The sequence below is a fragment of the Notamacropus eugenii genome, chromosome 4 (genome assembly GCF_028372415.1).
Source record: "Notamacropus eugenii isolate mMacEug1 chromosome 4, mMacEug1.pri_v2, whole genome shotgun sequence".
Classification (NCBI taxonomy): domain Eukaryota; kingdom Metazoa; phylum Chordata; class Mammalia; order Diprotodontia; family Macropodidae; genus Notamacropus; species Notamacropus eugenii.
In genome coordinates, this window is record NC_092875.1 from 406,711,654 (window position 1) to 406,737,973 (window position 26,320).

The 26,320-nt window shown below is 37.8% G+C and overlaps 1 protein-coding gene and 1 long non-coding RNA gene across 6 annotated transcripts in view; both read left to right on the forward strand.

The window, feature by feature from the left end:
* SLC38A9 (solute carrier family 38 member 9) overlaps window positions 1-26,320 on the forward strand; it is a 104,693-nt gene that overhangs the window by 15,641 nt on the left and 62,732 nt on the right. For 4 of the 5 annotated variants that reach the window (XM_072605615.1, XM_072605619.1, XM_072605618.1 and 1 more), the window contains 6 exons: window positions 11,944-12,076; window positions 16,564-16,685; window positions 16,957-17,020; window positions 18,352-18,445; window positions 20,647-20,817; window positions 26,171-26,230. In XM_072605615.1, the coding sequence (XP_072461716.1) occupies window positions 11,944-12,076; window positions 16,564-16,685; window positions 16,957-17,020; window positions 18,352-18,445; window positions 20,647-20,817; window positions 26,171-26,230 (644 nt within the window). Of the gene's footprint in view, window positions 1-11,943; window positions 12,439-16,563; window positions 16,686-16,956; window positions 17,021-18,351; window positions 18,446-20,646; window positions 20,818-26,170; window positions 26,231-26,320 lie in introns of all 5 variants that reach the window. The other variant, XM_072605620.1, reaches the window with a different exon arrangement.
* LOC140501733 (uncharacterized) lies at window positions 2,679-4,855 on the forward strand. Its single transcript, XR_011966337.1, has 2 exons — window positions 2,679-2,769; window positions 4,344-4,855. It is a non-coding gene; the product is annotated as an uncharacterized lncRNA (long non-coding RNA).

Below are 26,320 nucleotides of genomic sequence, written 5' to 3' on the forward strand. Positions count from 1 at the left end.
AGAGTTTAAGTTTAGAGTCTTTCATTCCCTTTTTAGGTCTCCCTCCCTCCCTCCCTTAGTGTCTTCCTGCTGCCTATTGAATGTCCACTGGGCACTTTCGCAGACCCGTTCTTCCCAGGTTGTGAGCCTTGCTCTCTTTCCCTAAAAATTAAACTTTGTTATGACTCTTTCTCAGCTGACAGAATCAGAAAGTAATTACCATTAAGGTGTTAATGGTTTTCTTTGCTATCTCTGTATGATAGCATAACAAGGAGACTCTAATGCGAACAGAGTATAAGGTGAGGTCCTTGGCTGAGAAGGGGGTTAGAAGGTGCTGTGGGATGATGGAGGAGAGAAGAAAAAGTTTCAAACAGCTGTTGTGATTGGGATTGAAATTCAGTTAGGGAGGAGTGAAAGGACTGCCTTGATGCAGTGGGTGCTCAGTTGAGATTAGATAACTTAAATTTGTAGTGTTTCCAGTCATCACAGTTCTGCAGCTTCTTCCAGAGGTTTGCATCTCTAATGCTGAAATGTTAAGTACCTAGGGAGGCCAAAGGGTCACCTGTCTAAGGAGCCAGCACAGTCAGAGCACTTGGTTCAGGTCCCATTGTTACGAGCTGCCTAACCTTGAACAGACAACTCAACCATCTTGGACCTCACTTTCTTCATCTGTGAAATAAGGGAATGGGATTAAAAGGTCCCTGAGGTCCCTGACAACTCTAATTCTATGATCCTTTGATTCTGTTTTCAGGTAGGGGGAATTCTCTTTTATTTCTCATATCTGGAGAATCCCACTTATTTCACCAATGCCTAAAACCAACTCTGCTTACTAATGCTGCGATTTTAATCATCCTTCAGATATTCCTTACTAATTCATGCAGTGCCAACAATTGTAGGAGCTTAGATAGTCTCGGTGACCAGAAGTGGGACAAGAAGGGAGCACATAAACTGGTTTCTGCCAGGCTGATTCCATCTTTTCCTATGCTTTATTCTTCCTTACCTTGTCGTTAGCTTCTCCTTGATTTCTAGGCATTCCACTCCTCAGAAATTTCCCAGGCCATCACCCCTAATCTGGCTATCTCTACCACTTAGTGAGCCAGTTCAGCCCCAAACTCTCCTCTGCCCTAGAAGCCCTTCTCCCTTGTCTTTTTCATGCTTTGCCAACAACCATCCCAGAATTATTCTCACCACCTACCTCCTCTGCTCCTATACATGCGCTGCTGAATGGAGCTGGAGGAATTCACACAATTGTGTTGACTAGGTCTGAGACAAGATTATGTTATCTGATCTTAACTGGGCCTTCAGCTTAACCTTAAACAATTCTTTATAGGGCAGCTGCGTAGCTTAGTGGATACAGAGTGTCAGGAAGACTCATCTTTTTGAGTTCAAATTTAGCCTCAGACACTTCCCAGCTGTGTGACCCTGGGCAAGTCAGTTAACCTTGTTTGCCTCAGTTTCCTCATCTGTAAGATGAACTGGAGAAGATTAAAACAACTCTGAAGTTCTACCTTATGCTCGTCAGATTACCACATATGCCCCAAAAGGGAAAATGACAGTTGTTTCAAAGGCTGTCTGAGGATAGATACACAACTAACTAATGGTGGAACTTACACCTCCTCAAATCAGTAAGCTCTGTGCAAATTTTGAATCCATTGCTAACTCTACTAAGATTCTGCCTTAAAGAAATGAAGGAAAGATTTCAGAATTATTGTACAAGGAGGTGGTTCATTTGTGGGTGATGGCGAGATTGAGGGTATGACCATCTTTGAGTACGACTGAGATGGGATTCAGGAATAGCTCATGGAAGGCGAGTAAGCTGAGGAGCTAAGTGGTTAGGATATTTGGGGGAGAATCAGTGTGCATGTTGAAGTTCCCTGATATGAGGGGAGAGAACAATTGTAAGCTAGGTACTGGACTCATTAAGGGAGAAAGGAAAATGACCTTCGAGGGTCTGTAGACAGCAGTTACCAAGATTGTGATTGTGTGTCATCTATTGTAGCTCCTGTTCAGTTATTTCAGTCATGTCCCCAGTGGAGGCCTTCTTGTAAAGACACTGGAATGCTTTGCCATTTCCTTGCCTCTGTACTGATTTTGTTTTTCAAAATCCTTTCAATTTTATGTAATCAGAATTGCCCCTATTATCTCCTATGATTCTTCCTGGTCTCAACTGGCCCTCAAGAACTCTTTTCCTTACCTATAACTATAAAAGATATCTCCTTCCATCATCCTTTCATTTGTTTATGATGTGACATTTTGCCCCTTTAGACCTATTTTCATTTCAAGATTATTGTGATATATGGTGTGAGATGTTGGGCCAAACTTAAATTTTTATTACTGTTTTTGTCTTCCTCTCCCTCCTCATGACTTTGCCCAGGGGAGCAGTATTGGTTCTAGCTTCTAAAATAAAATAAAAATTTGCATAGTTTTTAAGTAAAAACTTGAAAAAATAAATTGATGTTATACTTGATTTAACTTTAATCAGCCAAATTAGGAAATGGAGATGATATATGTAGGTTCCTATCTTCTGAATTGTTATCAAATTAGTTAATTTAAGGAAGTGTCCTAATTCTTTTACTGAGATTGGAAGAAATAGAGCCTATATAGAAATGGACCTAAATCTTGAGTTATTTTCTTACATTTAAATCACTTATGCTTCTGTGGGAAGGCAGGGGGAGTTAACTTTTATTCTGTTCCTTCAGTGACAGACATTTTTCAAAACCCTCCTGTGTATGTAGAAGAAAGAGCCAGTTCACCATGCTGCTTTCAATCTGGACTGTGGCCTTTGGGAATGTATGTGGCCGTTCTCTGTTTGATTTGCTAAGTTATATTCTTTGAGTCTAGCCATAGACTTTGACCAGTCATCCATTCCTTAAGTGCTCAGCATTTTTGTCATTTACCACTGTAAATTCATTCTGTGATGAGTGTTTAGAACAGGACGTGGGATCTGTGGGCTCTTTTTTATTATTATTTTGATAACTATTTCAATGTAATTGGTTTCCATTGTAGTCTTATATGTTTCATTTTTTGCATTTAAAAACATTATCCTAAAAAGGGGTCCTGAAAAAAGGTTGCTGAAGGGGTCCATGACACAAAAAGTTAAGAATCTTTATTTCTGGAACAACAACGTGTACTGGTGTAGTATATTTATATCACTTGGTGGTAATGTTTTCTTAGTGATAAGCCAAGAAAGAACTTTTTTGTATTATTCCGAATTTTGAGTCATACTGAAAAATTTTAAATGTAGTTTACCTTTCTATATGAGTTCACTTGCAGGAAAGGTCAGGTACACCTTCTTTTTCCATGATGAAATACAAGATGATATTTCCTTACATTTTAAGAAGGTTAGGATTTTTTGTTTCCTTCCAAATATTGAATAAAGTGAAGGAATTTTATTCTTGGTGCTTATTTGGAAAATCAAATGTATAAAAAATATCAAGCTTGGCTTCTAGTAAATTCATTACCCTTCCTTTGATAGAAAAGGAACCATAGCTAAATTCATCAGGCTGGCATTTTTCATCTGATTTTTTTTTTAATGGAGGTTGCTTAAGTTACTAGAGAGGAAATTTTATTTCTTTTTCAGAAATTCTTTTGATAGATTGTGAAACAGGAGAATAACAGATGACACCAATTCTATAGACTGAAAGCTTTCCTTAATTTATAGTCAAAGAGTGTAAGAATATCAAATTGACTATATTCTCCTTGATTTATTGCCCCTAAGTAAGTTGAGACCGTTTGCTATAGTTACTGTTGGCATATTCATTAAGTCCCTGAAGCTGGGGAGCCTTTTGGAATGCCCCATTCTCTTGGGCATTTAGCCCACATTCCTGATTCTCTTGCATGGCATATTTGTTACCAGTATCCCCTTAGGAATAGCTTTCTAAAATAGAATTAAGTGGGTGATTACTCAACTGTATTGGTACATATGAGACTAGGGTTATGAACGAAAAATTTTTATGTAGGTGTTTAATAATAAGTACTCTTAGCACCTAACTTGAAGGATTTCAGTTTCCTCATGATGTAATTTGTGATTTGTTTCAAAATTGATACTTAGGTATTTTTGCTTTCACATTGCAGACTAAGGAACATCTGTCCCTTAGTGCAGTCATTTTGTAATTATACCTTCTGAATTTTAAAAACTAGAAGCCAGATTCTTTTATTGCAAGTGTAGATTTCATGAAATTTTTCAGGTGCATCTAGTGAATGTGGTAACGACCTGAGGAAATTTTTGAAAATTAGATCCCTTTGTCCATGTTTGAAAATGCTTGTTTGCTGCTGAGTATCTCCCCCCAACCCTGCTGAAATCCAAACTTATTTTATTAATTATTATTAATAATTGCTTTTATTTCTTCATTTTCTTTTACCAGGAAGGAAATTATTTAATTTAGCAGGATTAAAGAAGGTTCAGAAAAAAAGAACTAAAGAAATGCCCGAAACCTGAGATTTGAGGAAACAAAAGTGATTTGGATGTTGTAGGATAATAGTGAAGAGAAACAAAAGAACTCGTAACGTCCCAAGATGGCAGTGTACAACGCATGCCCATAGAATCAGTCTTTGCTATTGATACGTTCGGTCTGGGTCTTTTAGTCATATTCATACATTTTAATAAGGAGAATCCCAGTTGAAAATGAAGAATAAATATGTTTATGTATACATATATGTATGTATGTGTACACACATGCACACACTGTCCTGAAAGTCTTAGTGCAGTTTTCAGTTTCAGTAGACATTAGGAACATTGTGTGCACGTGTGTGTGTATACACATATGTGTATATATTTGTGTATGTGTGTGTATACTTTGCCCTGTACTAAATTGAGGCCAAGAAGCCTTTTCTCTCTCAAGAATGGTAATAAAATGTTAAAAAGTTTGCATTTAAATTACCATCTTGCTGAGATTTTACATTTAAGCACAAATAGGGGGAAATACTGCAATATACTAATAGCCTAGCAGCTGTCAGGAGCAAGTTAATGAAGAGTATTGGATAGAGCCAGCCCTTGTGAGGAAAGGCAAGCAAAAAGACTCAGCTTCAGAGAGAGCCTGTGTGCGGTTACTCAGGTGGTTATTAAGCTTAGAGCAGCAGGACTTCAGCTACTAAGAAATTTACTTTGCCCATAGAAATTAGAGCGCTAAACGAGGACCAAAAGAACTAGTAGTCTCTGGTAAACTCGGTCATTGAGGGCCAAAAGAGAAAATGGGCTGTAGGGAGTGGACAGCATGAAAGGGGATGTGGTATGGTTGCCAAAAGAAGTAGCCTTCAGCTGTGTGGGAAGTGAGGAGCATGTCAGCAAGCTATAGATCACCAAGATGTTTCACAAGAGGCCAGGGAATTTCCAGGCACAAACTCCTTTGTTTTCCCCTCTTTATTAAAATGGTGCTTGGCAGTCACAGAAGATTTCACTTTGCAGGTAGAAAAAGGTCCTTTGGGACAATTGGTTATTTTAAATGTTTATTTCCGGGATGTCATTTCAGAAGATGAACATTGTGTCCTGTGATGAACCATCTCAAAAATAATCTGGCAGGCAGTTCTCAGCACTTAAGAATACAAAGAAGTGCATGTTTTTAAGTTATCATCAATCAACTAGTGTTTATTAAGTAATTAATAGTCATGAAATTATTATAACATTTCAGATTTAAAATAGTCTAAGGTAGAAGGAAAAGGCTAAAAGTTTTGGAATAATTTAAAGAATGTAGCATAGAAAGAAAATGGTGATTTACAAAAACAAGGCTTTCATATTTACAAGTATACTAAAGGGAAAAGTGGGATTTAGATTCTGCTTTTAAAGCACTTTTGAAATTTTGTTGTATCCTGAAAGTGTGTTTCCTGTGTTCCTTTAGTCTTGGCATGCCTATAATGATTATGTAAGTTAGCAAAACAGTTTCTTCTACTTAATGTTGAAAATATCTTCAGTCACACTATAATTCTTTTTTTAGCATAGATAAATTGATGAATTTATTTCATGAACATTTATTAAATACTAATATGCACAATATGAGAGGCAGTGTAGTGTAGTAAGTAGAATAGATCTTTGAATCATTTTTTTTATTATTTTTAGTGTTCAGCATTCACTTCCATAAGATTTTGAGTTCCAGATTTTCTCTCCATCTCTCCATGCCACTCCATGCCATGATGGCATGCAGTTTGATCCTGGCTTTTTGTATACATTCTTATTAAACCTATTTTCACATTAGTCGTGTTATAAAGAAGAATGACCTTTGAATCTTCACCTATTTTAGCTATGTGACCATGGACAAGTTACTTCTTAGTACCCAGGCAAATATTTAAAATAATTTTCTTTCTCAATCAACAAAACTCTTCTTCTCCCTGATTTTTCCTCCTCCAAAGTGGACAAAGAAAGAAAAACCAAATCCCTGTTACAAACATATTATAAAACAAAACATACCTGCATTGTCCAAGTTTAAAAAAAAAAGTCCCATTCTGCACTCTGAAACCTTCACCTCAATCAGGAGATGGTTAACATATTTCATCATGACTCTTCTGGAAACATGGTTGGTCATTACACTGACTAGAGTTCCAAAGTCTTCCAAAGTTGTTTGTCTTTCCTGTATTGTTGTCGTATAAGTTGTTCTATTACTTCCACTCACCTCACCTTCTGCATCAGTTTATACACATCTTGCCAGGTTTCTCTGGAACCATCCCCATCCATCACATTTATATACCATAACTTGTTTGGCCATTTTCCAGTTGGTGGACACCCTCTCAGTTTCCAGTTCTTTGCTGCCACAAGGAGCTGCTGTAAATTATTTTTGTACATCCTTAGAATTTGTTTTGCTTCAGGCTAATCCCACCAAGGAGTAGCTTACATGTCATCTATGGAAAAGGGAAGAATTTATGACCAAACAAGAGAGGGTGAGCATTAGGAGATACAAAATGGATCTTTTTAATTATAAAGTAAAAGGTTTTGCACAAACCCAAGATAAGAAGGAAAGCAGAAAGCTGGGAGACAATTCTTATAGCAAGTATCTCTGATAAAGGCCTCATTTCTCAAATATGTAGAGAACTGAGTCAAATATTTAAGAATGCAAGTCACTCCTCAATTGACAAATGGTCAAAAGATATGAATAAGCAGTTTTCAGACCAAATGTTTATAGTCATAGGAGAAAATGCTCTAAATCACTATTGATTAGAGAAATATAAATTAAAATAACTCCAAGGTACCACCTCACACATGTCAGATTGGGCAGAAAAGGAAAATTATAAATGTTGGAGGGAATGTGGAAAAACTGGGACACTAATGTACTGTTGGTGGACTGATCGTGATACTGATGATGTGAACTGATCCAAACATTCTAGAGAGCAAATGTCCAAAGAGCTATAAAACTGTGCATACATGTTGATCTGGTAATACCACTACTAGGCCTATTTTCTGAAGAGATTAAAAAAGGTGTGTATGTCGTGGGGGGGGAGGGGGGAATGCTAGCTTTTTTTGTGATGGCCAAGAATTGGAAATTGAGGGGATGCCCATCAACTGGGGAATGGCTGAACAAGGTGTGATACATGATTGTAATGGAGTACTGTTGTCCTATAAGAAATGACAAGCAGAATGATTTCAGAAAAACCTTGGCTTAGGTGAACTAATGAAGAATGAAATGAGCAGAACCAGGAAAACACTGTACACAGTAACAGCAGTATTGTGCGATAACCACCTGTGAGTGACTTTGCTTTTCTTAGCAGTGCAATGATCCAAGACAATTCCCAAGGACTCTCGATGAAAAATGCTGTCCACACCCAGAGAAAGAACTGATAGAGTTCGAATGCAGATCAAAGCACACTGCTTTTCACTTTTTTGTGTTGGTTTTTTTTTTTTTTGGTCTGTGTCTTCTTTCACAACATGACTGATATGGAAATATGTTTTACTTGATTATACATGTATAACCTGTATCAATCTGCTTACTGTCTTGGGAGAGGAACTCAGTTTTTTAATATTAATATTAAAAATGTCTTTACATGTAATTAAAAAAATAAAATAGTATTTTTAAAAAAGACTAATCCCTCTTTTAATTTATCCTCACTTATGCCCCACTCTCCCTTCTCCTCATACCCTCCTGTGTTTTCCTATTTAGTGAAATGTGGTTTTGTACCCAATTCTGTGTGTACATTCTTCCCTTCTTTGACCAGTTCAGAAGACAGTGACTTTCAAGTGGCACCTTCTTCCCCTACCCTTTCCTCCTTGTTTGTATAGACTTCTACTTGCATACACAAATTAGGGTAGTTTGCCCTAATCTTCCCTTCCCTTTCTTTGCTTAATATATTTCTCTTGCCCTCCCTTTCTAATCTTCTTTTAAGATCATCAAGATGTAATCTAGACCTGCCTAATTAGATTTCCTGTGTGACCTCTGATAATGATAGGGTTCAGAGAGGATATATGTGTCACCTTCCTATATTAGAATGCAAACAATTTATTTTTGTTTAGTTCCATATGATGAGTTGCTTATGTTTACTTTTTTATACTTATCTTGATTTCTTTGTTTGCAATTCATTGCAAACTTTCTATGCAACTTTGTTTTTTTCTCAAGTTTCTTGAAAATTCTCTATTTCCTTAAAGGTCCATTTCCTTCCCTGAATATAGGATCATACTTAGTTGTGTTGGGTACATTATTCCTAACTATAAGTGCATACACACATGTATCTATCTGTTTATATCCTTTACCTTCTGGAATATTATGTTCCAAGTTCTCTGCTTCTTAATAGTGGTGACTACTAAATCATTTGAGATCCTGACTGTAGTCCCTCAGGATTTTATTTCTTTCTTTTTGACTATTTGTAAAAAAATTTTTTTAACCTGAAAGCCCTAGATTTTGGCTATACTGTTTCTGAAAATTTTCATTTGGGAGTTCTTTCAGGAGGTGACTGACTGGTAGGTTCTTTCTGTATTTACTTTTCATTCTAGTTCTAAGAGGTCTGGGCATGTTTTTTAAAATAATTTCTTAAAATATGTCTAGGATCACTTTCTGATCATGGCTTTCAGGTAGTCCAGTGATTTTTTTAAATTATCCCTTCCATTGTTTTGCTGTACCTTATATTTTCTTTTTCTTCTCCTCCCCCACAAGTTTTCATTGTTCTTAAAATGGCCTCATCCAGGCCAAAGTCCGATTTTCCGCCCCTCCACACCCCACTCTGATCCGAGATTTTCAAATTCCTGACCAGGGTTTGGGTCTGAGCACACATGCCTGTTGTTTTGCCCTATTTGAAAGTCCAGTAGATTGCTGATTTAGCCCTTGTTATCCAGCTGGAAGGCTTTGCTAGTTCAGGATAACAGAACTACAGATTTTCCTTTGATCTTAGATTCCTGTCCTGGCTCTTTCTCTTCAGTTTTCCAGTTGGACTGGAAGCTGGAACTGAGACTGCTCCTGGGTTAGAATCATACACCTGCTGCTTCTTGCTTCTGAACTTGCTCTTTGTTTGATGCACCATCTAGCACCTACAACTACTTCTCACCCTGGAATTCTACCAGTAGAAGGGCCCCACCTCAGTCTTTCTTGGATCTGTGACCTGGAACAGATCTGCCAGGTCTGAACAGGTCTGTGAGCAACAGATCTGCCAGTGGACACCTATTCCTTCACCCTTTACAAATTTAGGTCCCTTTGTACTAGATCTAGGTGCTAGATCTCTTCTCCATCTGGTGCTCCCTGTGCTAGAACATTCCTCCATATACTTCTGGCTAGCCCTCATCCATGGTATCCTCAGTCATCTCTGTCTGTGTCCCTATGCCAAACTGGGCTGGAAAAATGACTCACAGTGATTCTTTCCTTACATTTCCCAATCAGGACTCAGTCTGGTGCATTTTCTGGATCATTTTGGAGAACATTGTCATTCTAAAGAGAAATGAATGTTTTTATATTTTCATATAAAAATATGAGGAAATGAAATTTAGTCCCAGTTTCAAAGGTCTTATATTCTAAATTAAACATTGTAAAATGATGATGGTTACTAAGTCTTTTCAAATCAAAATGAGCTTAAGTTGAAAGTATAAGTTAGATCACTATTCTTCCTGATGTGGATTTGAACATTTGTTTCTAATAATACTTGTAATATGTTGGATTATGTATTTTTTAAAAAGAAAGTTCATTTTGAAGGGATTACAAAATATGTCTTATACAGATATGCCATGTCTCTATCAGAACTCTTAAAGGAAAAATTCCAGAGCCACACTGTATTTTCAGAATTCCCAAGCCAGCTGAACTTGTGACAGCTCTCTGTGAAAGGTCAAGAACCAATAAATTTAGCACTTCCTGGACAGCTTTTTAGCAGCTTGAGACCAACTGAGTAGGTGATATTAATACCATAGACTTTTCAAAAGGGGTAGATTATAGGGGAATTTGGAAATCTGCATTTCTCTCGTGTTTAAATGCTTCTAATGTGCTTTATGTTGGTAAAATAATAAGTAAGACTATAATAGAAACAAATCTAGTAGAATAGTTTATGTTGAAAATTTATTTGTAGAAGGCTATTTCAAAAGATGATGAGTGTTGAATTCTTATCAATAACATAGAATTTGTAAAAAAAGAAAAAAAAAAGAAAAAAAATTAAGAAAGAAAAAGAAAATTTTGCCAGACTAGTCCAGTTAGCTGCGTGGAAGGTACTGTGCTAGGTGTTAAAAATATGGAAACAAAATAAAAATCATCCCTTCCTTTTAGTTTACCTTCTTGGGGAGGGGAAGGAGGGAGGTGCAACATACAAGCACGAAGTCATTAAGTATTTACTGAGCATCTGCTGTGTGCCAAGAACTGTACCGGGGTCTGGGAATACAAAGATCCAGAATGCAATCCTCAGTGCTCCCAAGGTGATTATGTCGTTGGGGGTGGGAGTGGGGAATACGTATGTGTAAAAGTATATACAAAGTCATTACAAGATTGTTAAATGCCAAGGACAGCAATAACAGTTGGGAGGATCAGAAAAGTCCTCACATACAAAGTTGTTCTTAAGTTCAGTCTTGAAGGAAGAGATGAATTTTCTGAGATAATGAAGAGAAGTATACTCTTGGCACATGGTCTGGCCATTGCACAGGAACCAAGAAGCTAGATAGAGTGCCATGTTCCAGAAGCGGAGAAAAGGCCATTTTGGCTGAACCATAGTGTATAGAGAGGGGAATAATGTATAGAGAGACTGGAAATATAGGTTGGGAAGGGCTTTAAAGTGGAAGTTGATCATTCTTTCGCAGAGAAACAGTCCTTTTGTAGAATAAGGACCTAATAGGGCTTATCTCCAGAGCATTGAATCATGGATTTTTAGAGTTGAGCAGGACTTTAGATAGAGGTGACTATGTTTTGGATACTTAGGAAGGGAGTTTATTATAGCAGTAATAAGGGAAAGACTCTTTAAGGAGGGGCAAAATTAAGAAATGGAAAAAATGAAGCCAGGTATCAGTAGGACCCTGAGGTGGAAGTTCTTGCTATTGTGGGAGAACATTACAAGCGAGATAGTTGAAAGGCCTGTCCCTTGCCCTGTATCCAAGCCAAGAAATGTGATCTTTGTTTATCATAGGAACTAGTCCTGGCCCATCTTTAAGAAGATGACCCGAAATAAGGGACTTTCCTTCATTTTATTTCTCCAGTTTGGTGCCAAAAGCTTCTTGAGAAAACATTCAAAACTGTCCATATTTCATGACAGAGACTGAATGTTGCCATATTTCATCCTAATAACTGCTTCAAGGGCATTTCCCTCTGTCCCTTCAATTACCACATTCCTCAACATTTATCAAAGTATAACTTACGGTAAAAGACTTATAATAGCAAAGTTCTATTCCATAGATTTAGATAATGCACCTTTGTGACACTTTTCCTTTCCCACCAAGAGTGAGAGGGCAATGCTATTTGCTGGTGCCTGGCAGCCCCTCTCAAAGGGAGGCCAAGAAGTTCTTTACTGAAATGTTTGATTTCCAGAATTTCTGGCCCATAAGAACCCTGGCAAACTACTGTTTTTTCTTGTGTGTATTCTGTCTTTCAGGCCTTTTTATGTGGAGCCTGCAAGCATCATCAATGTGACTAATGACACTCCGAGGGTCACTGACCATGCCTCTGCCATGAACAAGCGAATTCATTACTATAGCCGACTCACAACCCCCTCCGACCGGGCACTGGTGAGGAGCAAAGTCCAGGTTTCTGATAATACATTGAAACAAACAGTAAATCAACCACAGTGTAAACCATGGCAGCTCCCACATGGTTGCCATTCTGATCGAACTTTGATCTGGCCAGATGCCACGGGCAGCATTGGCGAGGGCTAACAGCTTTTCTCCTCACTGTCTGAAAACTGCTCTGACCTCCTCTTTGAAGAGCAGCAGCCCTGGAGAGCCTGAACTTCATCTAAGTCATCCCTACTCCCAGGGATCCTGGGAAAACAGTTATTTCTGAAACCCCAATAGTACTTTGGGTCTTTGAAGGACTGGAATTCTGATGAAAGTTGGAAAGCTATAGAGAGCCATCCCACATTTTGTGGCAGGTGTTTGTTTTTTTATTTTTTTCATTTTGAGGGTTTTGTTTTGGTAGGGGAGGAGGAGAGAAGAGATTAAAAACTCAAGGGAAAATTTGGATATATGCTGTACTTTTTTTTTTTTAGCACCTATTCACATATTTAAAGACTTTTTTTTTCTTTTGTTTCTTTTTTTTTGGTTTAGAAACCTAAAAGTGTAACATGGCTTTCTCACAGAATAATCACATTAAGTATGTTAAGTGATATATGAAAGCCTGTGAATTAAAAAGAAAAAAACTGACCAACAAAACTTTTTTTTCTGATGGTAAAGATTAAGCTAGATTGGAGAGGTGACCAAAGTAATTATTGAGGGAAGGAAAAGCCTAGATTTCTTCTCTTATTTTTCTGGGCCTTCATATTGCTAGTTGAGGTGTGCACCCCATGTTAACTTGATCTGATTGTAAAGTGACCTGAACCTTGTGATCCAGGACAGAACTAGTTTCTTCTCTCAAGGGCCAATGTGGACCACCTGAGGGTACTGCTGTAAGGATGGGCTGATTCTGACTGCATTAGATTTAGCTTCAACTCAATTAGCCTTAGACCCCAAGAGGGGTAAATAAACATTTGACTTAAGCACACCAAGCCTGCCTCATGTTGGTTAACAAAGGAAGCAAAGAAGAGAAACATTGTGGTGTGCTTGCTTTTATGAACTTTCCTGTGTGACAGCATTTCCCAGGAGGACTTTGGGTGCAATGAAAGTTTACAGGTTTCCAGTAAGAGCCATCGCCTGAGATCTGTGAAGAATTTGGCTTTCAATGCCTGGAAAAAGTAGTAGCAGGACCCCAGAGAAGACAAATCTGTACCAAATAGAGACTCAGGCATTCTCTCCAGAAATACTCAGAGCCTGGCCCTAACAGAGTCCCGCTTTGGGAAGTAAGTCTGGAAAGGGAATAAACAAAACTGATGATAAAGATCTAATATGGTGCCGGAGACAGCCAAAATACATTTTACAAGGATGGGAGAAATGTTAAGTGCGAAATATATTATGGAACAGTGACATTTGGCTATATTTTTACTTGCATAATTTCTCCTTTTCCCTCAAATTTTTACTTTAAAATAATGAAAGAAAAAAATTAAGTATCTGGCTGGTGACATGACCGGGACTTTCCCAAAAGCAACCACAGTATTCTTGTCTTTGTGCTCAGACTCTCTACTTCTCCCACCACCCCACATCAGTTTCTTTTGCACATCCTCCTCTAGTCCTATCCCAGACTGCCGCCTTCTCCCCCCACTCACTTCACAGGCTGGGACAGTCAGTTTCCTACCTGCCGAGTTTAGTGTGCTTTCATGCTGTGGCTAAAAGAATCACTTCCCAGGTCCCAGAATAATCAAGGAGAGGCAAACATCTGACCCATTTTCCCAGTATCTGTCTCCCAAAGAAGCAGTTTGCTGAGTTATTTTAGTGGTGTCCAAAACACACCTTTCCTTTTTTACCAGGTAATGTGAGGAGCCTGCTGCCACGCTTCAGAGGAATTAGCTTCTCATGCTCTAATTCACATGGATCTGTGCATTCTCTGAAATTCTTTGTGTTTTATACATCTGTAGTCTATACCACTTACCTACATTTTCTTCATCTTCTGATTGTTTTGTATGTTATGGGAGTTGGAGATCACAAGAGCCTGAGCTCCAGGATCCCACTCCTGCTGGCACAGGTACACCCATAGGGTCTCTCAGAGAGAGTGCCAGCATCAGCTGATTCTGCTCCTGATGTGTCACCATCTCCCCCAGGTGTAGCTGGGCAGCCAGGCAATGGACAGTGCAAGTGCGTGTGTGTGTCTCTGTGTGTGTCTCTGTGTGTGTCTGTGTGTGTGTGTGTGTGATTCCTGATAACCAAACAGAAGGCAGTTGGGAGAGATCCCAAATGCATATAAGCATCATCTAGATCAGTGGTATCAAACTCAAATGGAAACAGACCCCTCTAAGCCACACATGGACTTAAGAACTACAAATTAGCGTTATCTGTGTTGTATTCTGTTTTTATTTATTTTGTTACATATTTTCCAGTTTCATTTTACTCTGGTTCTGGATATACTAGGCCTTACTCCCCCATGAAAAAGGAGAGAACTTCTTTAGGGATGATCTCTAACGCACATGTAGTTTTTATTGGTCCTTCGTCCTATTATCATACCTTGCTAGACTTCCTTTTCCCTAATATACTGATGTCGTGTCCCTAACCATGTCATAGCCTTTTAGGGGCATTAACCCTACATCGTATGTTTTTCCCCATTGCTGTGCCTAACACAGTGCCAGACAGATAGCAAACATTTAATACATACTTATTGGTTGATTTCAGCTAGCAAGGCCCTGTCCCGATGATTGCTTATTTGGGAAGACTATTTGACCTCAAGGAATTACATTTTTATAAAGAATCAAAGAATCTTAAAATTAGAAGGGACTTGAGAGGTCATTCCAATTTACCCACAAAGCTACACGAATCTTCTTTATAGCATTCCTGACAGAGGATCATGTGCCCTGTTTAGAGCTCTCCGTAGACCAGGAGCTTACTCCTTCCTAAAGTGCTAGATTATGTTTTGGAACAGCTCTAACTTTTAGGAAAAGTCTCCTTTTATTAAGCCAAAATTCACCTCCAATGTAATTTCACTAATTTTTGCTAACTTGCCCCCCACCAAGGCCAAGGAAAATAAATCATCCCTTTTCTCTATGATGACTCTCCAGAGTATTTCCTATCACGTCTCCCAAACCTTCTCTTCTCTAAGCTTTTTCTTCAGTTCCTTCAACTGATATGTGACATTTACCCACTTCTCTTCACTATCCTGATAAATCCCTGGATGTGGTCCGGTTTGTAGTTGTCTCCTTTCTTTCCATGTGGCATCCAGAACTGGTTCTGATTCTTCATTCTTCAGATGGGTTTTAATGAGAGTACACATATAGTGCTGTTTCTTTCCTCCAGAGGTAGTATTCTCTGCTAATCCAGTCCAAGTTCACATCAGCTTCTTGGAGTGCCGTGCCTCTGTGGACTCATTAACTCCCCTCTCCTGCCCTCCCATTCTTTTTTCACATAAATAGCTTTCTAACCTTTGCATCCCCTGTTGTATACTTGTATAGTTTTTAAAAATTCATGTAGCATTTTACATTTGCCTTTAATACTTTCTTCAAAATAGGACAGAGGACAGCAGGAAAAAAATACATCCTTTTCACCAAGGGGATTGATGAAAAAATAAGCATTCAAAAACTATATCATTATAGGTTGAGCTAGTTGTTTTATTTAAGTTATAGTAAACCTCTGCTCAAAATCGGATGCTCTGGTTAATTTAATACTTTAACTGGGAAATGACATATACGTGTATGTATGCATATATCTGTATGTATGTATAGATAGTAGGCATGTACATGTATATATCATATGCACATATTTGTATATAGAGTGGTTTTATAGTGAGAGAGAGATGACCACTTTTCAGAGTATTACAATACCAGTTCAATAGACCAAAAATCAGAACGGTACTAAATGCAATTTCTTCCTTTTCAGGGATTCTGAAGGCAGCTCAGAATCCTATAGTGCCATAGTAGTATTATGATACAGTACAGTTGTCATTGTACCCTGCTGTAGATTGATAAAACACAGGACCAAAGAGATGTTGAGCTTGGCCTTCTAGAAGAAGCCTTTTTAGCTCCTTTTTTTCTTTAAAAAAAGAATCCCTTCTTGTTAGTTTCTTCTTCGTAAAAGTGAAGGAAAAAAATCTAATTAGTTGAATGTTCTAGGAAGTTGAATTGCAGGTAAATATTTACACACACACTCTCTCTTTACATATATACGCACACGCTATGTACTTACTATATATACATATATATACACCATGTGCTGTATATATATCTATATATGTACACCATGTATATATGTGTGTATGTGTATATCTACTATATATTATATGCACCCTGATTTTTCTGGAACCATGATTCTAATTAAACCAGGTTCTCCCGTTTAACTTGAAAAAGAATATTTTTAGTTGTCTTCTATCTGTCAACAGTACACTGGTCAGTGTTGAGGTATTCTGCTGCCGAATAAAGAAGTCTCATGGTGCCATGGCTCCTGGTCAGCTCACGTTTATTTTATTCTGTTCATCTGTTTGCCAGATTGCACCTGATCACGTGCTCCCAGCCCCTGAAGATCTCTATGTATACAGTCCACTGGGTTCTGCCTTTAAAGTGGAATGCTACGCTGATGGTTATGGTAAAAACACCAGCTTGGTCACAATGTACGTACAGCCGTTTTCTCTGTAGTTACTTATATTATGTGGGAATGAAAGTGAGTGGTGTGTTTGTTTTGTCCAGACCTATTAGCTGAGAAGTTCAGGCACTTTCTGTGGCTATCACAACCAGGAGGTGTTGAGAGGGAGCATTTTGAACTCTGATCTTCCTTATTCCAAAACCAGGCTTTTTTCCAGTAACATCATAGTTTAAATTTACTTTTAGCTACTGACAGAGCCAAGTTCCAGTTTCTCACTGCCATTTCTTTGCTTTTTTCAGTTTCATGATTTGGAATACTATGATGGGAACATCTATACTAAGTATTCCATGGGCAGTAAAACAGGTAATTTTTCCGTCACCTTTTGCCTAAAAATAATTTTTTCTTTGCATCTTAAGAATTATAGTAAAAATGTTATTAACTTTGCATGATAAACTTTTAACAAAATAATTAGCTGATTAATCAGTAATTGAGTTCCATTCTTCCAAGGGTTTCTGAGCATTTAAAAAAATTTTTTAAATGGGTATTTTTTTGGGTGAGTAGGTGGGTGGGTGCGTGTGTGTGTGTGTGTGGCGTGTCTGTGTGCACATCACTAGACTATTCCCTAAGAAATAATATTTTTAAAGGAAAACAAAAAAAGACAAAAGAAATCAGCAAAACTGATAGACATTTTAAAAAAGTCTGAAAATATGTGTAAGGCACCGTCCCTGTGGACCTCTCACTTGTACGAAGGTGTGGGATAGTTTATGTTCTTGTGTCTCCTGAAGTGACACTTCTTTGTAACTTCACAACATTCACTTTGGATTTTTGTGTGTGGTTTTACCATTTACGGTATTGTTCTCATTGTGTATGTTGTTTTCTCAGGCCTCCTTACTTTGCTCTCTATTAATTCATGTAACTCTTTCCTTGTTTCTCTGTCCATATTCTTCATTTCTTATAGCACAGTAATATTACATTCATTCATATTCATATTCATATACATTTATATACCACAGTTTGTCCCAAGGGTGGGGAACCTGCTTCCTTGAAGGCCACATGTGGCCTTCTAGATCCTCAAGTGCAGCCTCATGTGTGACTGAATCCAAACTTCGCAGAACAAATCCCCTTAATAAAAGGATTTGTTCTGTAAAACTTGGACTCAGTCAAAAGGCCTGCACCTGAGGACCTAGAAGGCCACATGTGGCCTCGAGGCCACAAGTTCCTCACCTCTGGTTCCAGGTGATAGGCAGCTACTTTATTTCCAATTCTTTGACATTCAAAAAAGTACTGTTGTAAATATTTTGGAGTATATGACTTTGTTCTTATCAGTGGCCTTTTGGACTATAAACCTAGTAGTGAAATCTCTGGGTTAAAAAGTATGGATATTTTAGTCACTTTGTTTGCATAATTCCAAATTACTTTCCAAAATTATTGTACTAATTCATTTCACCAACAATATACTAGTATGCCCATCCCTCCAACAGCAATTAATCCCATCTTTTGGAATTTTTACCAATTTGCAGTTCCTGGATATTTTTAATGATCCTGGGGTTATATAATCATGGGTTCATGATATTTCTTGGAGATTTATAGTTTTGTTTTTTCTCTATTTATACTTGTACAAATAGTTTTGTGCTCATCTGACAATGTTTTTTGCACTGTATTTTGCAAGTAAAACCATTTTTGTATTTACACAGGCTGGATTTACCACTGGAATCTGTATCATCCTTCTGATGGGTCTTTTAACGCTTTATTGCTGCTACAGAGTAGTAAAATCACGGACCATGATATGTAAGAATCTGACTTACTGAAATAGATCACCGATGTGGGTATTAATCATTAAGCATTTATTGATGATCTACCATGTCCCTAAAGTTCTCTTGTCTCTCATTCTTCAATCATTAACTTTTATTTTTACTTATTTTTTTTAAGTTTTAGGTCACCTACATTTTACTTTTTGAATGTCTAATCGAAGCATTTTATAAGTTTTTTCCCAATAACTATACCCCTAGAGACTTTTCCTTATACCAACAACAAAAAAGCAATTAATCAAACCCAGCTGACATAGAGATCTTACCTGAAAGTACAGACAACACTATGAACCCAAAATACACCACCTTCCTATCCTCGAGAAAAGACTTGTGTTTGATGAAAATGTTCAAGATAATAGTGTCTGCTTTTGAAATCCAAGGAAGTATATGACTTTGCAAAATTGCACTCATTTTTGATGTAATATGCTATTCAAAAGGATCTGAAAGTTAGGGAGGACATGCCATCTATTTTAAATGAGACTTTTATTTGAAGTATATTTACTGGACTTATATTTTTGTCCATTGAGGGTGAGTCTTTTAATTCTACAAATGCTTCATATAAATTTGGAGGGGCTTCTCTTAAAAGTAGAAATACCAACTAGAAAAATATTGGAAAAAATGCAACAAAAATATTTCTTTGAATTTCACTGAATTTTAATACTCCTTCCTTATAGATTTTTTCAAACTTTTTTTTCTTGTTCTCGAAATGTTTAGGCCAAAATAGACATTTACTGGATTGTACCAGGATAGACTAAAAGCCTGGAGCTATTTTGTTTCATTCTGGCTTTTCTCTAAGTAAGCTCTCCAGCTTCTTGAGCTCCGTTCTTAGTTTTGAGAGGTTTTGGATTTTGGGTTTTTTTTTTAGAATATTGGGAGCCCCTTTAGTGGGAAAAGAAATGATTGAATTTGGATTGAGTTTGGAAGTAGCTTAAACATGTGTAGAAAATTAAGGGGTCTAAGGCTGTGCCTTTTTTTAGTAAGAATCTAGCCTTATCAGCAATATTATTACCAAGCAGCATCTGATGGATACTGGACCCCTTGGCCAGCAACATCTGAAAAATCCAGTGCAACTATTATGATGATGATTGTGATAATAATAGCTCTCATATCATTAAAGTTTGCATAGCATTTCACAGACACTGTCTCATTTGATAACCAAGTTATTTACTAACTTGGGGCCGCCTTCCACAGTTCTGGGGAAACTATAAATAAAAGCCATGTGGTTTTTGGTTTAACTTTTTGCCTAGATTTTGTGGGTAAGACTGAATGACAGTTAATTTTAATATTCCTTTATAGTTACAGAGTTACCATCAAACATTTATAAAGTTTTCATATTCTAAGACCATGATGAATGTATTCTTTTTTACCTTTCAGTTTGAACTGTGAGTTAGACGTGAGTTGGTCATTTTATCGCATGCCTCTGGGGGCTGTTGCAAAGACAGAAGTGTTTCTAAAAGCTGATTTGTTTGTCATTACAGTTGTTTAACATTTTTATTTAAAGTGCTGAGTTCCAAACTCTGTTACTCCCTCCTTCTGTCTCTTCCTTCTTCCATGAAAAGGGCTTATTTATAAGAGCTAAGCACAGCTATCAGGACAAGACAGACCATAAACTACTTAGAGATACCCAGGTTCTTCCATTATTGTAATTCACTAGATGCTGCCCCTTGACTTTCCTTAGAAATAATATTTACTTAGAACTGAAACTAGAAGAGTTTTCTTATTAAATTGATGTCTTGTTTATGCATAACTATTTCAGGTCCCTTTACTAGGACTGTTCTCACTTCTCACTTGGACAGAAGTGTCCAACTTCTAAATTTTATAGGTTTCATTGCTAGTTTCTGTTCCTAAAACACTGGTCTGCATGGTGTTGTTAAGCATATCTTGAATAACTGCTGTATTTCACTACAGAAATAACAAAATTTCCATAAGTGAACTAATTCCAGGATATGTTGTGTATGTCTGCTTATTGCCTTTCAAAGTGCAAAGGGTAGCCAAGACTTGTATACTTTATTCAAATATAAGAGATTGTCCTTTAAAGGAGGTCTATTGAAATAAATCTTTCCAATGCAGAATAACCCAAATTTTTGATAAGCATTTTAAGATACTTTAGGGATAAGAACTGCTATGTCAGTATGAAATATTTGACTTAATCTACCCATCTTATTTTTTCCCTTTTTCTAGCTTCATTAGATACCACTAACTGGGAATTTCCAGATGTTTGCAAACATTATTTTGGCTCCTTTGGTCAGTGGTCTGGTCTGCTGTTCTCCCTGGTATCTCTCATTGGAGCCATGATAGTTTATTGGGTTCTTATGTCCAATTTTCTTTTCAACACTGGAAAATTCATTTTCAGTAAGTAATATCTTTCATTCTTATTTTTTCTCCTATTAGTACAATAGTAGTACACATGGTACAGTGTAATGTAAAAATGCTGAACTTGAATTACACGATGAGTTAGAATTCCACTCTGACTTTTACTAACTGTGTCCTTGGGCAGGTCACTAAACTTCTCTAATACCCAGTTTTCTCATCTGTAAGATGAGCTTGATAATATCTGTAGGAATGATAATACACCTCATAGGTTTGTTGTAAGGTTTAAAGGAAACTTCTCTGAAGTGCTTTGTAAATCTTAAAATACTGTGTACATGTCAGGTACTATTCTCCCCTTTGGAACAGAAGAAATGTGAGATAATATGTGCTTTCTGCCAGGCTGCTTACCATATCATCATAGGATTATGATCTGTGAAAATGTTTTTAACCTTACATTGGAGTCACATCTTACACAGTGTTTAAGTTCTAAACTTAGCAAGTAAGACAAAATCACAAAAGTGTCTGGCTTTAATTCTCATCAGAATTAGCTGGTCCTCTCTGTTGGGAGACTGGAGCAGTATGTAGGTACTCAGAGGTGTTTCTCATACATTGACATAAGTAGACACATGGTTAAAGTTGATGTGTTCTAGCCATAAGTTTAATGCTTCTTCTGGCTTCACTGAAGCCTTCACTTTTATTTAGCTCAAATATCATCTCTTTCATTCTGATGAAATGTGAGTGAAGAGGAAAATTCCTTTCCCACAACTCAAAGGTTACAGTGGGGAGAGATGATGCAAAGCTGGGCAAGTGGTCAGACTGTGGGAAAGACTATTTCTTATACTTTTATGTGAAATAAACAATGGCCCACATCCTTTGTGTCTACCCCAGGGAAGGAAACAGGAGTCCCTAGGTCAAGGACGACCTGGTTTAGCAATGTCCAGACTAGATCTTTCTCCCCATCACAAAAACTAGAGCTGAGGTTTTGGTAACAGGAGGTATCCACAATATCCTTGTTTCTACAAGGTAAAACTTCCACAATGCCATGCAAGGATGCTAGCGTTCTGGGAGATCAGTACTAAGGGAAAAGACCAAGAAAAAGAAATGTTAAAGAACTTAAGGCATTAAAAATCCCTGGAACCTTTGACTGACAGCCTCAGTTCCAGGACCCTTGCACCTACTTTACTTGTCTTGGTTCAGCTCAGCAATGCAGGTAGAGAGAGAAAGAGAAACGTTAGGAAGAGAGAAAGAGAGAGGGAGGGAAAGAGATGAGATGAGGAAAGATGATGTGTCCAAAGGAGCCATTCCTGGATTGAGCACATAAAATTAAATGCTTGTATGATACAATAATGCTGTACATTGATTTCAGTGAATTCCTTTATAAGTGGCTTTCTTATGAAATGCCTTAAAACATTGTATTAACTTAAGCCCTGCTAATTTCAAGCAGTGTAACATTACCTTAAAAATCCCTGGATAACCCCAATTGATAAATGGTCAAAGGATATGAACAGGCAATTTTCAGAGGAAGAAATTAAAGCTATCTATAATCATATGAAAAAATGCTCTAAATCACTATTGGTTAGAGAGATGCAAATCAAAACAACTCTGAGGTACCACATCACACCTATAAGATTGGCAAACATGACAGAACAAGAAAATGATAAATGCTGGAGAGGATGTGGGAGAGTTGGAACACTAATTCATTGTTGGTGGAGCTGTGAGCGCATCCAACCATTCTGGAGAGCAATTTGGAACTATGCCCAAAGGGCTACAAAAATGTGCATACCCTTTGACCCAGCAATATCGCTACTAGGACTATATCCCCAAGAGATCATAAAAATGGGAAAGGGTCCCACATGTACAAAAATATTTATAGCAGCACTCTATGTAGTTGCCAAAAACTGGAAGTCAAGGGGATGTCCATCAATTGGGGAATGGCTGAATAAATTATGGTATATGAATGTAATGGAGTACTACTGTGCCATAAGAAATGATGAACAAGAAGACTTCAGAGAGGCTTGGAAGGACTTATATGACCTGATGCTGAGTGAAAGGAGCAGAACCAGGAGAACTTTATGCACAGCAACAACCACAGTGTGTGAGAGTTTTTTCTGGTAGACTTAGATTTTTGTAATAACACAAGAACTTCTGAAAAAAAAAAAAAATCCCAATGGTGGACCTCAAGGCAAAATGCCTTCCACACTCAGAGAGAGAAATATGGAAGTCACTCACATAATGTAGCAGATCATGTTTGTGTATGTGTATCTGTTTGTGTATCATGTTCTGATTTGTTATACGGATTCTTTCATTTATCTTAGTCTGACTACATAGCATGACTATAGTGAAAATATACTCAATAGGAAAGTATATGTAGAATCTATACAGAATTGTATGCAGTTGTGGGGAGGGAGGTAGTGGGGGGTGGGTGGGGAGGGATAAAATCGCAATTGTATGGCAGTGATTGTTAAACATTAAAAAAATAAAAAAATTAAAAAAATTAAAAAAAATTAAAAAAAAAATCCCTGGATAATAAGATAGTTTGGAAATCAGTTTGGGGGTGGGGGTGTTGCTTCAGAATTTGACTTATAGCTTTACTCTAAGAGCTGATCTTCAGTTGTTCCCTTATAAATCAGCATGGTATGAAAATCAGGAAACTGGGGAAATTTAAGTGGATCGGTTTTGCATAAAGGATGAGAAATGAATGAAATAGGTCAACAGAAAAGGTCAAATTATTATGGAGCAAAAATTAATGACACTAGATAAAGATTGAGAACTTTAGTGGATCAGTCATTCAAGCTTTTATTAAGTACCTGCTGTGAGGTAGGCACTAGAGATACAAATACAAAAGTGAGATAATCCCTACCCTTGAAGAGCTTATATTCTTTTGACAAGATATGATGTATTCACAGATAAACACAAGCTATGTGCAGAATTTGTACATCACATTTGGGAGGGCAGAATTGGTAGCAGTTGACCTGAGCTTTGAAGGAAGGAGATTTAGGGGTTCCACTAGGTAGAGATGGAAAGATAGAACATTTCAGGCATGGGGGACATCCTGTACATTTGCACAGAGGCAGAAGTCAGACTATCACGTACAGGAATTAGCAAGTAGGATGATTTGCCTGGAACATAGCATGCAAGGGATAGAATTGTGTAATCCGCCTAGAGAGAGGTCATAGCCAAATTGCAAAAGGCTCTAAATGCGAACCAGAAGAGTTTGTATTTTATCCTAAAGGAGTGGGACGCACCAGCAACACTTCTTAACAAGAAGAATGACATAAACCTGTAGTTTAAAAATTTATAGTTTGGCAAGTGTGTGAAAAAATGGATTATGAGATTGGAGGCAGGGGAATCAATTAGGAAGCCTTTCAGCAATTAAGGTGAGAGGTGATGAAGGCCTGAACCAGGGTGGTGACTAGGTGTGTGGAGAGAAGGAAGACAGATGCAAGAAACAGAATTGACAAGGGTTGACAACCGGTTAGAAGAGTTGAAGTTGACTTGTAGATCACTAACCTTGGTGGCTAGAATAATAGTAGTGCCTTAAACAGAAGTAAGGACTTGAAAAGGAGGAGTGAATTTAAGGGGAAAAATAACAAGTTTTATGTTGGACATATTGAGCTTGAGATGCTTATGGGACAGACACAGAGATGGAAGTGTCTAGCAATTAGAGATAGGGGAGTGGAGCAAAGAAGAGAAATGAGGGATAGTTATGCAGATTTGAGAGTCATCTGCATAGATCATAACCTCAAAGCTAGATGGAACCTTGGAAGCCATGTAGTCCAATCCATTCATTTTACAGATGAGGAAACAGATCCAGAGAAACATAAGTAACTGCCCCAAAGTCACACAAGTAGTAAATGGCAGAAGTAGGATTTGAATCCAGATTTTCAGACTTGAGTACCACATTGCACATAAGTACATTCATGTGAGCCAATGACATTACCAAGGGAGAAGGCCCAAGATGGAACCCTGAGATCCAGCCACATCTAGGGGGTAGGAAATGGATGGTAGAAGATTGATCCAGAAGGTAAGAACACAACTACAACAGAACAGTAACGTAAAAACCCAGGGAGGAGAGACTATCTCAAAAGAATGGGTGGTCTGTAGGGTTTAGAAAGATAGGGACTGAGAAAATTATTGAATTTTGTAATTAGTGACATTAGAAAGAATGGTTTTGGTCAAGTGGTATGAATGGAAACCATATTACAAGGGACTGAGATGTGAGAGGGAGGCAAGAAAGTGTGCAGGTGAAAATCTTGTGGGCAGTGACGTGACAAGGATGTGGCCATCATTATGTGGGGCTGAGGTGGAATGAAAGTGCAGGTCATAGGTGGTGAGTTGGAAGACATAGTGAGAGACCAGGGTTTTTGAGGGAACATGAACATATCAGCTGAAATTCCTCAGGGTAAAAGCAGCTTTGGGATAGACATGAAGACTGGTCCTATGCTGTGATGGGCAGAGAGAGAAGCCATATTTTCCAGGGTTAAGGAGAGTGTGAGAGAGAACTGAGTGCAGACACTTGTTCTAGAAGTGAGACCAAGATAAGGGAGAGATGAAATGGGAGTTATATGGGGTAGAGGGGTCAAGATGGAAAGCTGTTTTACTGTTAGTGTGACCTGGGACTTTCTAAGTAAATAGAAAGGAACCAGTGGAGAGGGAGGGAGATTGAAGGATGTGTGAGAATGATTAATTTCTGGAGCAAGATCATGAAAGGTACAGAGAGTCAAGGACAGGGGAGGGGAATTGGTTAGAATGAGGAGTAAGTGTATCTTCCTCTGAAATAGTCAAAAAAAGAGGAAAGAGTAAATGATAATCTTGAGGAGTTTTGAGAAATGCAGAAAGGAAGTCGAGAGAACTGACAAGTACCCTAAATCATCTTAGGCTGGACTGGATCTTGGCATCCTGCTAAGGGCAATTTATAAAATAATGTAATATTTTTTCATCCAGGGATTACATAATATTTCATAAACTTTCATCCTTAAGGAAGGTTGCTGAGGGGCAAATTATGAAATCACTGAATAATTTAACTGCCTTGTTCAGCTTCCTCTTTGGGGGGAAATAAATGTATTTGTTTTAGTCCAGAACACTCCAAATCCTTCAGAGACCTAAATGTCAGATACCTCAGTCCTGCAGTTAAGTTGAAATCTAAACTGGACTGTTTCCACTCTGGGCTCATGTTAGTTTACACGAACATATTATTTCACTAACCTTTTCATGTTTTCAGAGTAGTGCGTGACCTTCATTTATCAGGTATCTGTGACAAAAAGAGGCTCAGTCGTTAACAGACAAGAATTTAGGATTTCTGAGGCTGGTGCACTAGCCATTATTGCTTAGCAGCAGTCTCAGTGATTGTGTCAGCATCTGCATCATGTAAATGGTTTTTACTTTCTTATTTCAGATTTTGTTCATCATGTGAACATCACAGATGACATCCTTAGTACTAACGGTAGCAACCCAGGTAAGTTGTTCTATAGCAGTTTTTCTTAAGTAGCATGTAAGAATTATAGAACCAAAGCCTGTGACTTTCAGTTCAGTAGTTGGAGGAATT